Consider the following 12653-nt stretch of genomic DNA (forward strand, 5'->3'; position numbering starts at 1 on the left):
GTGTTAAGAGGGAGGTGCTACATTAGTGGGGGATTGGGAGTTGCCTAGTAACATCTGCTTTCTTTCCAAGGCTCAGCAGTATCTTCCAGACACTGCACAGTATGTTTGGGCCATGGTTAAGGTCATGGACTGTCCCAGAAGTATTGCCAAGGTGAATGAGGCTATTGAGAGTGGAAGGCTGAGAAGTGACCAAGCAGGCACAAAATAATGTTGGAATAAGATGGTGTTACCTTAGTCATTTCATGATGGCACAGTGTATGCTACAAATCTTTTCCTGGGGAGACACGACATATGTGTCTACTCACCCCAGAGAAGGATTCCATGACAGACAAATTACAAGTACCACCCAAGTTCAACTTGGTAAATCAATGAATTTTATTGGGGTTACTTACACGAGTGTGGGGAAAAGGTTACTTACAGGAGCAGAAATGACTCAAAGGCGGATGCATCACCAAAACCCACGCCAGTATGAGGGACAGTTCACACAAGCTGCGAACCTGGAGCACACTGAACAGGTTGAAGAGCGTCCTTTCCAGGTGACTCAGTTGGTCTAAACCTCTTCCAGCCAGCTCGCTGGTTTCTGCTCCTTCAGGCAGGTGGTCTCAGTCTTGTTTGCAGTTTAGCTCCTCTGAGGAGAACTCTCAGCTTATACTGTTGACTCAGACAGAGAGGAGCCTAGTGAATCTCATCAGTTTCAGGGAGTTCTAAAGCTATTCGTAGTTGTTTACTTTCCGGCTTAAGGAGCTTGCCTGGAGGATAGAATGTTTCAATCTTAGAAGAAACTGTTACATAACATATGGCAAACTAGGACAACCTCACTCCCATCCTTGAGGCTGGCCTTATCTTGCAAGGTATCCGCAGATGACTCACCGAAACTCAGTACCTCTGGCCATCCAATATGATTATATAATGACACAAGGATTGAAATGTACTTATTTCATTGCATTTCTCAAACTTGAAACAACATCAGAATTACCAGGGGCATGTGCAAAACCTTCAGAAACCCCACACCTAGTAAATTAAAACTTTCTAGACATTGCAACATGTTCCCTAGGGATTGCTGATTGACTAATATTTCCCTAGATCTTCTCAGTGTAATTTTCTATATAGATATACCCAAATTAATCACAGTTATAACTGTATTGTGCTTCTGTGGAAATCAAGTTATCTTAAAATGTGTGGGGTTTTTTGCTGATTTGATTTTTTCTTCTCTGAGGCCTTTGCCTCTTAAGTGATTTAGAAGTGAGCTGTGCAAAATGCCTTGTATAAAAATGTTCAAGCCCTGGAATCAAATTCCATAATATTTTAAGCATAAAAAAACCCATATTTCTATCAACCAGTGATACACACAATGCATTCAATACTACCCTCCGTAAAAGGAAACTACTGATATTCAGCTAGAGGGATGCCATGAATGCCCTGAGGATGGCGGGCACATGATAGATGTAATGTTTGGGTTCCTTTATAAGAAGTTCAAAAACAGGTTAAACTAATTTTGATGATAGGAATCAGAGCATCAGTGTTTTGGAGAAAGGGGAGACAGTAGGAATTTCTAAAAATGGCTGGAGAATTGAAACTAGACCCATTCAAAGGATGGAAGAACCAAAATAGCTTTTTACTACTCACTGCAACAAAGTGCACCAGAGGCCACTGGAGTAACACTTTGTAGAGGAAAGTTATTTCCATGGTAGAAGCCCTTGTCCACATACTTTATTAGTTAAGAATAAAAGAAGAATAAGCACATTCAAAGAAGTTTATTTTCAGAGATGGAAAAACAGCACAGTGGGTAAAAATGCTTGCTGTCCAAGCCTGATCACCCAAGTTCCATCTCTGGAACTCTAAGTGGGACAATGGAAGCAAAGACTGATTCACAAAAGTTGTTCTTTGACCTTCACACATATACCACAACACACAACACACACACACACACACACACACACACACACACACACACACACACACACCCGATGTACAATAAATAAATTTTAAAGTTTAAAAATTATTTGTTTCCATATGTTTTGCTTTAAAAATGGCTAAAGAATGGGTCTGCCCAAACAAGAGAAAACACGTGGCCTCCTTAAAGTAGTGCCTTTCTTCACCAGAGAACAGGAAGGAGAACCTGCCTGATAATGTAAAAGAACACCCCAGAAGATAGCCAGGCAGAGTGAAGCTATTATAGGCTCATTAGAAATGCTAGCCATGTAGACAGTGAGCTCAGTATGTTTAAATAAATTAGAGAGATTTGGAGATTTGATGGTGGAGAAAATTGTGGAAGAATAATGAACTCTATAGAAAAATAACCAAAAATTCTACATGGTGGTACATGCCTGTAATCTTAGCACTCAGAGAGTTGAGGCAAGAGGATAAGGAGCATGAGGCCAGGCTTGAGTGATAAAAAGAGAATGTGAAGGAAAAAAGGAGGAAGAGAGAGAGAAAGACAGAAAGACAGACAGACAGACAGACAGACAGACAGACACAGAAGCAGAGAAACAGAGAGGCTAAAGAAGGCCTAGGCAGCACACTAGAGCTGACCCTGATGTTGGGGATGCAAGTGACCCAGCCCTGAGGGCGTAAGAGCAACAGACCCTGCCCCCCTCCTGTCTGCCGTGCTGTGGTAGTGATGAGGAAAGATGGTCTCCCCCCCTCCACCCCTTGCTACCTGTGTCAGGCAAGAGAGTTAGCACTGGGGTCACAAAAGTGAGAGAGCTAGCCCTGCCCCTCACCAGCTGCAGCACACAGAACAGGCCCTGCGCCCTACCTGGGCAGCACACTAGAGCTGATCCTGTTGTTGAGGGCTCAGGTGAGCCAGCTCTGAGGTCATGAGAGCAGGAGAGCTGACCCCACCCCAACCACTTGCATGTCTACAACAGCAATCGAAAGAGAGAACTCTAACCTTGCCTGGGAAAAATAGTAGAGCTAGCCCTAGTGATGTAAATGTGGGTGACCTGGATCTTAGGACCTGAGAGCAGAACTGGCCCTGCACCTTGCTGCAGGCTGTATTGGGTGATCTAGCCAAGGCAGTGCTGAAGAGCTAGCCTGGGTAGTGACCATGAGGGACAGCTGACAGGCTGACCAATCTAGATACTAGATACCAGGCCCAGAACCAAGGCTATGTGTTGGCCCAACCCAACATCCACCAAATCTATAAACTGTTGGAGCACGTGAAGGGAGCAAACCTACAGATCCAAAATGGCAAGATCTGCATGACACGTGACAACAAGATATCCAAGAGGAATCCCAGTAGAAGCCTATTATCAGTGGTGTAGCAAAAACCAGAGGCCTCGAGCAAAACCAAGACTCGAGGCAATGAACACTTGCAAGTAAAGATGAATGGACTTGTAAGTAAAGATGAATGAATGAAGTAAAGGGTAAACTAAGTGACTCAACAGGCCACATTACAGCTTCCAGGACAAGATCCTCCTACTTTTGTTTTGTTGTTTGTTTGTTTGTTTGGGGTTTTGGTTTTTCTTTTAAAGTTGGTTTTGGCTTTGATTGGGGGTGGGGTTGCAAGGGCAGAGGGCAGATTACGGGGAACAGGGAGGTAAGTGGCATCAAAATGCATGATGTGAAATCCCCAAAAATCAATAAAAGTTGAAAAAAGATAAGGTAAGGCAATTCTTTATTCCAGCAAGAATGTTATCTAGGAGAAGAAAAGGATTAATAACATTACTATATGTGACAGGTCTATTGTAGTTACAATACTTGATATAGTAATCTATCTTTTAAATAACATTTTATTTTATTTTGATTTATTTATGACTTGTAACAAAGTTGTAATAAGATTTTAATGAAGGAAAGAAGTTGTGGCAAACAATAAATGATTGTTATTATTGTGGTGTTTCTATTATTTCTAGAACACTCAAGAAATCTCTTCAGAACCCAGTTTTTGCCCTTGTGCTTCAAAATGTGTTCAGTGCACGTGAAGGTTTACTTACAGCAAATATATCCAAGGTCTCATCACCTAGCAGAAGAATCAGACCTCTGGAAGCATCAATTGTCCATCTTCTTTTCCACCTCCTTCCCCAACTTCCTGCATCTGTAACTGTCACCCTAAATTTGGTGCCATCAATCCTTTGGACTTCTTTATAATATTACTATATATATGAATATCCCTAAAATATGTACTGCTTAGCTTTATATGTTTTAAATTTTTATGGAGATGAGATGCATTCACCTATAGCTCACATTCTTGGGAATCATTCATGTGAGTTAAGGTGTTTAGCAGAGAAGATGCCAAGAAACTCAGTAGGAGAGATACTTAAGAAAAGCCCAGGAGACAGTAGTCAAGAGTAGGCAGTGAGGGACTTGCCTTTCATATTTTATGTCTTGAAGGATAACATCCCACCCTTGGAATTCATTGTATTCTGGAAACTTTTAAATTTCCTCTCTGATTTCTTCAATGACTAACTGATCATTCAATCGTGAAAATACTTATGTAGTTTTTCTTTCTATTAACTTCTGGTCTCATTAAACTATGATCTGAAAAGATACAAGGGATGATTATGATTCTTCTATATTTAGTAAAAGATAATTTGTTGCTTAGAATGTGATGCATTTTAGAAAAGATTCTATGATTCTATTTCTGTTGGGTGGAATGTTCCATAGATACCGGTAAAATCTATTTGCCCTATGGTACACTTTAACTCTGGGATTTCCTTACTGGGTCTTAGTTTGAATGACTACATGGAGATGAGTGCAGGGTGCTGAAATCACCCCTATTACTATATCAGGATCTATGTCTTTTAAGTATCTGTGTTTATAAAATTGAAAATACTAATGTTTGATGCATATATTTTTATGGTTATTATATTTTCTTGATGAAGTGTTTCTTTTAGTAATATATAGTACCCTTCCTTATCTCTTCTAATTAATTTTGGTTGGAAGTCTGCTTTATCAGGTATCAGAACAGCTATGCACTTTGCTCATTTTCTAGTTTTCTGTCTTTGACTCTAAGTTTGGGGTGTGTCTGTTGCTGGTAACAGATATTCAGATATAGATTTTTGACCAAGTCAGACAATTTACATTGACTTTCATTGGTAAGTTAAGGTCATTTGCATTTAATGTTATTATTGAGATATTTTCATTAATTTATGTAATTTCATTGGTTTGGGGTTTGGATTATTATTATTTGTTCTTTATCCCCTAGTAATATCAAGGGTTTACTAATTTACTATGTCTGACAAAATGGATTGATTTTTAGATTTCATTTGTTTAACATTCCTCTCGAGAAAATTTATTCTTTTCTGTGCTCTCATAATTGAAGCCATTTTTCTTCCTCTTCTATATATAATATCCCTAGATATCTTCTGCAGTCCTGTCTTGATAGTCATGAGTTGCCCTAATGTGTACTTGCCTTGAAATATTTTTAGTATGCCAATTTAAAAACTTATTGTTGGGCAGATCTTCACCTCTCCCTCTGATCCCCCAGATCCAATCCCAAGCAGAACACCTGCAGCAGCCTCCCAAACCCCATCTCTGGTAGATCCCACAGCTCTTCCCCTTCTAACCCTCCACCCTCTAGTTGCTGCTTTATCCCAGACCCCATTCCTTGCTAACCCACAGGCAACTCCTGTCTGGAAAGTAAGTAGGCTGACTATAGATCTTCCATTCTCCTTCTATTCCTCCGTATCCAGTCCCCATCTCATCCCCAGCCCTGTAGCAGAACTTCTAGGATGACCTCTCTCTTCACTCTCCGCCCCTATTACAAAGAAACTAAATAAGCAGATTCTGATGGGACATTCTGCTTCCCTCAGTTCTATTAACCCCTTCAGACCCTTGGCCTATCTCCATTCCTAAGTATCAGCTTCCATTACCCAGAAGCACATTTTACCTGGAACCCCCAGTGACCACACCTATCAGGTTCACAGAAAATTTCCTACCCGTCAACACAGCCACCACACTCTCCTAAAATCTAGAGAGGAAACATAGGATAAAAAGGGCCAGTGAAAGAACACCCTGACCTTGAGACCAGAGCCAAGAACACACACACTGTCCTTAAGCAACTCAGGACTTGAAATTCAACCGATCCCTGAGCACAAAATACCAAACAGTTTCTGAGTTTTTCCCAAGCTCAGTACTTGAGATCCTATCAATCCCACCCTGAAAGTCTCTACACTGGAAAGCTCCACCCCTGGTGGGGGCCCTTTATAAGCCCTGTACCTGTTCAGTTTGGGGCTGACTTTTTCTACTCTGGCAGAGATGTCACTGTCCTGGATTCCTCCCTCCCACTAAATCTCTTAAGTGAGGTTTGTTGTAATAGCAGAGCAGAGATGTAATAACTTCTTCAGGAGCAGAGCAGAGCTGTAGCACCTCTTTCCATAGAGGAGCAGACGGGAGCTGGAATAGGGCAGAACTGAAGCACTTTGACTGGAGAATCTTTCTCTTGCTGGAGCAGAGCTGTTATACTCCTGGGAAGCTGAGCAGAGGTAAAACACTTCTTGGGAGAAGAGCTACAGCATCCTCACTGGGGAAACCCTCTCCTGCTGGAGCAGAGTCGTTACACTTGCATTAAAGAAATGTTTCCTGGAACAAGGACTGTAACAACTTTGCTGAGGAAAAGTCCCTTGTCATAACAGAGCTGTAACACTTCTGTTAGGACACATTTCCCTTCAGAGCTGTAGGTATTTCTTGGTTTCCAGCTGCTGAGATATCTTTTCTTTCAGAGCTGTAACACAGAAAAAAAACAAAAAAAGGAACAGAATAACTACTCAACAAAGAGAAAACTAGAGAAATCATGTTGCTTTGCTTTCTCATGCTTCTTGCAATTCTGTGTGGCAAGTTGTGCATCTGGTTTGCATATTTCTAAGGATGAGTGGAGATTATCTTCTTATTGAGAAGCCTACTCTTCAAGTTGTAATCCCCAGTACGTACCACTCAGTAAATAGAATGCAAACTCTGGTAGCAGAAACATCATACCATACAGGATACAGAAATACACTTAAAACACACACTATATCCCACTAGTACATCATAATACATCATCAGTGACCCAAAAAAAATGAGAAAAGAAAACTTACTGGAAGATGCCCTATGAAATGAAGAATCGTTTAGTGTAGCAATGGAATAGTAAATTAATGACAAAGGAAGGAGACAGGGAGAGGGAGAAATAGAGAAGCTAGGTCAAATAAACGAATGGAAAAGGAAGAGGCGTGGGGCTGAATGTTGTAGAGGGTAGAAGAAGGAGGACGAGGCTAGAAAATAACACATTTAGAAATGAACATTACAGGGCCGGGCGGTGGTGGCACACGCCTTTAATCCCAGCACTGGGGAGGCAGAGGCAGGTGGATCTCTGTGAGTTCGAGACCAGCCTGGTCTACAAGAGCTAGTTCCCGGACAGTCTCTAAAGCCACAGAGAAACCCTATCTCGAAAAAACAAAAGAAGAAGAAGAAGAAGAAGAAGAAGAAGAAGAAGAAGAAGAAGAAGAAGAAGAAGAAGAAGAAGAAATAAAAATTACAAAGTTTACCAATAATGGAAAAGTTCAAAAACACAAGTTATTAAAAATAAAAATCTGTATATTAAAATTAATCCTCAACCCCCTTAATAAAGTCAAAATACTACCAAATGTACATTACAGTAGCAGCTTGCTTTCACCATATAACAGGAACCTCTGCTGGCAGTGCTTGGCTTTGCATCGCATGGTCTTGCATATAATCTCCTCCTCCTAATACTCCCCAGTCTTGTAGGGTCTGGCTAATGTTTTAGCTGGGATGTTTCCCGTGTGCATTAGGAGTGTGGCAAGCAAACAGCACAGAAATTGGTATGGTGAAGGATCTCTAAGTAATATAGTTTACATCCTAGGCTTTCCCTCCACTGCTGTCTCAACTTCTCACTGAAACCTGCAACTGCACTTGAAGCTTGTGAGGGCTGTGCTTTGTCTTAGTCACGGAACTCTATGGCTGAGGTCATACTCAGGTTACTTCTACAAGTTCTCTTTATTTTTCCTTTTTCCAGAATCCTTTTACTTCCTTCTTGAATTCCCAAGGCTCTTCCTCTATTTATCTCTTTGAGATAAAGTCTATTATTTCAAATCATGATTCCTTCCTGCCTCACACAGAGTCAGCCTATAATCAGCCATCTTACCCAAAAGTCCAGCTAAATTCAGCATTCGGGATGTTATTCTATTGTCTTCTCGTTCCCATTATTGTCCATTTTTGGTTTCCTTGAGGGAAATGCATTTTTATTATTTGTTAGCTTTACTATTTGGCTTTAGTCTTTAATCTTATGAAATCTCATCCCGATGAAGTTATGAGTGCATTTCTTTTATATAATCCAAGATCCTTGTACCTGTGCCCATGACTCTCCAAAAATGGCTTCTTTTTATCTTTCTCCTCCTGTATGGTGCCAGCAAAGCCCATCTGCATAGTTTTCATAGATTGGAGAAGAAAATGGCTTCAGGACTCTGAGAGTGTTCCCTCCCAGCCCCAGTATGCCCAGCGCCCCTTCCTCTTTCTTTTTGTGTTGATTTGATGGTGTTATTGAGTGTGACTGGGTGCTATAAACACAGAAGGGATGGTGGTCTCTCTACATAGTCCTGGTTGCCTTGGAACTCACCATGGAGACCAGAATGAGCTCAAACTCACAGAGATCCACCTGCCTCCACCTCATGAGTGCTGTAATTAAAGTCATGTACCACCACCACTCCCGTGGCATAGCAATTTTAATGTCCTTCTCTTTCAGATCTTGATTCTATAGGTTGGAGCAAAACCCGAGTTTCTATATTTCTGACAAGATGCCAGATGATGCCAAAACATCACCAACCATCTTCACTTTCCTGTGTACACAATTAGGACTGTTGAAAGGTTTATTTTGAATACATATCATTTGAATACAAATATCTTCCTTTTGAACACTGAACTACTGTCTTAATTGGACGATGACTCCAGGAAATACAGTTCATACTAGTTACTTTTACAGGTAACTGTGGCTGGGAGCAACTGGGACCCTCTGAGAAACCTGGTGGGAACATTGTCCCACCAGGGAACAGGGAGGCTGAGACCTTATCCATCAGTCCCTTAACTCATCAGTAGCATTTGTCCCTGAGATGGAACTCAATGAGGTATGAAGGTGACATGTTCTGGGATCTATTAGAGGCAGACTGTGAACTCAGATATGGGATAAAGCATCAAGATCATTGCCTCAGTTTCCTTTTGGAAAGATCTAGTGACAGGCACTGTTGTCTCAGACCATCTGACAACTAGGCTTTGAAGGGCTCTAACAGGCCCAAACATGACAAACATGGCATAGTCAGGCCCTGCTGCCCCACCCCTCCCTACTTCCTTCTCTCTTGCTAAATCATTAGATTCCCTTATTTAGGTAATTCCACATTCCTAAAGCTGGCCATCAAGGTCCATTCCCTTATTTGGCCACTTCCTTATGCCTGACTCCTTCCTGAGATTAACCGCCAAGGTCCAGCTATCAGAATTTCCTGTTTGGCTACACTGACCACCATGTTCAGTCAGAACCTACCAACTCTTCCTAACTCATCCTCACACAGACTTCCCCTTTCTCCCATTAAAAATCACTCTTTCAGGGCCATTTGCTGCTGTTTCTGTCCCATCCAGAACCATCTTGTCTCCCTGTCTTGCTTCATAAAGGATCTCTTTGTGTGGGAAATTGGTGTTTGGGTGTGGTCTGTGCCTAATCCTGGGTCTGGAAGGGAGCATCCCAAGGTGTGCAGGTTCCTTCGGGTTTCCTTATCCTATAACAAGGTAATGACTTAAATCTGCTGATGTGTGGGCAGGCAGTCCAATAGCTGGTGCTGCTTTGGGTAAAGCATGTCGATGGAGAAGCAGCCTGCATGTGGGTTGGGAGAGAAGTGTAACATCCCCTCCAGTCAGCCAAGGTGACTTGAGCCAGGTTAGAAGCTACATAGGGCTTAGGACACGGTCTTCTCCCCCATTGGCCCTTGCACTTGCTACAGGCTCCTGCTGTATGAGCAATATTCTGGTACCTCAGTTTACATCTCCTAGTCCAGTCATCCACCCTGGGGAAATCCCATAATGTTTCTTTCCTCAGTCTGTCAGAATCTGTAACTGTATTTCCTGCTTGCTGCTTAGCATGCCCTCCCATTCCAAGGCACTCTGATAAGTCACAGCCATGCTGACTTTGACATTTACTCCAAATAAATACTTAGCAAGTCCTCCGGCACAAGGAACCAGCAATTATCTAGGGTGCCAGGCAGTCCCAGATCCACTGAGGCAGAACTTCCTTCCTTATGCTGTGGATAAAAAGGCATGGGCCCCAGTAGAGTCTGTCGGAGAAGCTGAGCACAGTAGGGGCTGTAGTTCCACAGTTGACAGGCACCGGTAGAGAGCAGCAGCCGTAGGGCTGTAGTGGGCAGACACAGTTCCTGTGTAATCAGGTTAGAGAAGCAGCCTCTGGCTTTCAGTCACTGACCTCTGATCTCTTGATGTTTGAGTTTGGCCTTGGTACTCTGTGCCCTCCCAGACCTCAGGCCTGCATGGAGTTGTGGAGTAGCTTCTTGGGCAATAAGCTGAGTCTAAGCATGTAGAGGGATCTTGGTGAGATTTGGGTTACTGGCTGTTAGGCTGGTCAGCAGTTCCTCTGACCTGGGGCCAAACTGGGACTTAGGACTAACTCTGTTCCTCCCCTAGGATCAGTCTGCACATACATGACACTGGAGCTAGACGTCATCTCCATAATGGATACAGGCAAACGTAAAGATCTTTATGGAAGATTGGAAAGTAGGGGTGGGGGAGAGGTCTGTGCCTTTGTCCTTATATATCTGCATTTTTACTTTCTTTACAGAACTACGCACAGAAACACCTTGGCTAAGACACATTCAGGACCTCAGTAGTCGTGTGTGGGTTCTTCATAACGATATCCTCACTGCAGTCCCTAGGAAAGAACAGACAGTTCCAGGTGAGTAGCCCAGGCCCTGTGAGGCAGCTCCTCTGGCTAATGTTGTGTGTCTGTCCGGAGTCTTTCATTGCACGTGTGTTAGCTGCCCTTACCTGGAGGAGCATTGCACAGAGAGTTTAGAATAGAGGGCCATCATAGACCCGGACAGCTATGGAATGGGTTAAGGGAAAGGGGAGGAGTGGCAGGTTGAGGAAATGGTGGAAGACTTTTTATCTGAGAAGTTTTAGAGACAAATAACAGAGAAAGTTCTATGAGATCAATCTTTGAATCTATGAGAGGCTGACTTCTCTAGTGGAAAAAGTCACCCAAATGCAATGCCTGTGTGAGCCAGGAGGAGAGTGGGTGAAAGGAAGGTTGGCAAGGAGATTCCAACCACTGTTTCCATGGCTTTAGTTTAGAGTGTTGCTTTGGAAGTAAGAACTAAACCCTGTTTTCTGCCCTTGCATTGCCAGTCACTGTCACCTTACTCCCGTACCAATATCCAGAGGCTCTTGAGAAGGACAGGGGGGATCCCATGTATGTGGGACTGAGAGAGCCTCCGTGCTGCCTGGTCTGCACGAAGCAAGGAGAGCAGCCGGTGCTGCAGCTTAAGGTGAGTTCAGGAAGGAAAGGTCTGCCCTCGATTGGCCACCAGTGAGGAGCCCATCTGGCCAGAAATCTCCCATTTGACGGAAACGCTGATTTCCAAATCGTTTAAAAGGCAGCTCACAGATTATCCTCACACCAATTTATTTTTCCCCTAAGGGTGCATGCAGCAACAAAAAACAAGAAAATAAATTGTAGGGATATTTGAAAGTAGCTTTCCAAAGTAACTTTTGGAAACTTACAAAAGTAAGTTTTGTCAAGGAAAGATTTAGAGTTACGTGTGTGTGTGTGTGTGTGTGTGGTGTGTGTGTGTGTGTGTGTGTGGTGTGTTTGCATGTGTGTGTGTTCATATGTATGATCATGTGTCTATGTGTATGTGTGTACACACGTGTGGGTATAGGTCAAAAGTTGACACTGGCTATCTTCCTTTATCACTCCCCCACATTATTATTATTATTATTATTATTATTATTATTATTATTATTATTATTAGCTTTTTGAGACAGGGTTTCTCTGTGTAACAGTCCTGGCTGTCCTGTAACTTACTTTGTATACCAGGCTGGACTTGAACTCAGAGATTTGCCTGCCTCTGCCTCCCAATGCTGGGATTAAAGGCATGTGCCACCATCATCTTCCCTATATTATTTTAAGACAGGAGCTCACCAACTAGGCTAGGCTGGCTGGGGGGCAGCAGAGGAAACAGCTGGACATGGAGGCCCCTGCCTCTCATCTCAGCACTGGGGATTCACAGAGAGAGTTGACTCAAAACATTAGCAATACCAAACTACATTAAAATTTGTGACCTAATGTTTCTACTGTACTCTTAAAAGGTATTTGGGGTGTATGGTTCTTAATAGTCCAGTAAGAAACAGAAGTCTCCAGGCCTGCTTTAACAGATGGGGACTGATGCTAAAAACAAGTGAAGCATTGAGGTGGTGTTGTTTCTTCCTGGGATCTCCTTCTCGCCCACCAGAAAGGGGACATACTGGAACTGTACCACCAAAAGGAGCCTGTAAAACCCTCCCTCTTCTATCACACCAAGAGTGGCACAACCTCAACATTTGAGTCCGCCGCCTTCCCTGGTTGGTTCATCGCTGTCTGTTCCAAAGGAAGTTGTCCTCTCTTTCTGACCCAAGAACTGGGGAAAACCCACATCACTGACTTTGAGATGACTACGGTGCATTAA

General features: G+C 42.8%; 1 protein-coding gene across 1 annotated transcript; it reads left to right on the top strand.

Moving 5' to 3' along the window:
* The first annotated feature begins 10631 nt into the window (after nt 1-10631).
* Nucleotides 10632-12653, top strand: LOC100757088 (interleukin-36 alpha). The gene is made up of 4 exons (XM_035447076.1): nt 10632-10677; nt 10769-10882; nt 11335-11474; nt 12441-12653. Exons 1-4 carry the CDS (start codon nt 10632-10634, stop codon nt 12651-12653), a joined length of 513 nt encoding a protein of 170 aa, XP_035302967.1.

This window comes from Cricetulus griseus, chromosome 6 (assembly GCF_003668045.3).
Source record: "Cricetulus griseus strain 17A/GY chromosome 6, alternate assembly CriGri-PICRH-1.0, whole genome shotgun sequence".
NCBI lineage: Eukaryota > Metazoa > Chordata > Mammalia > Rodentia > Cricetidae > Cricetulus > Cricetulus griseus.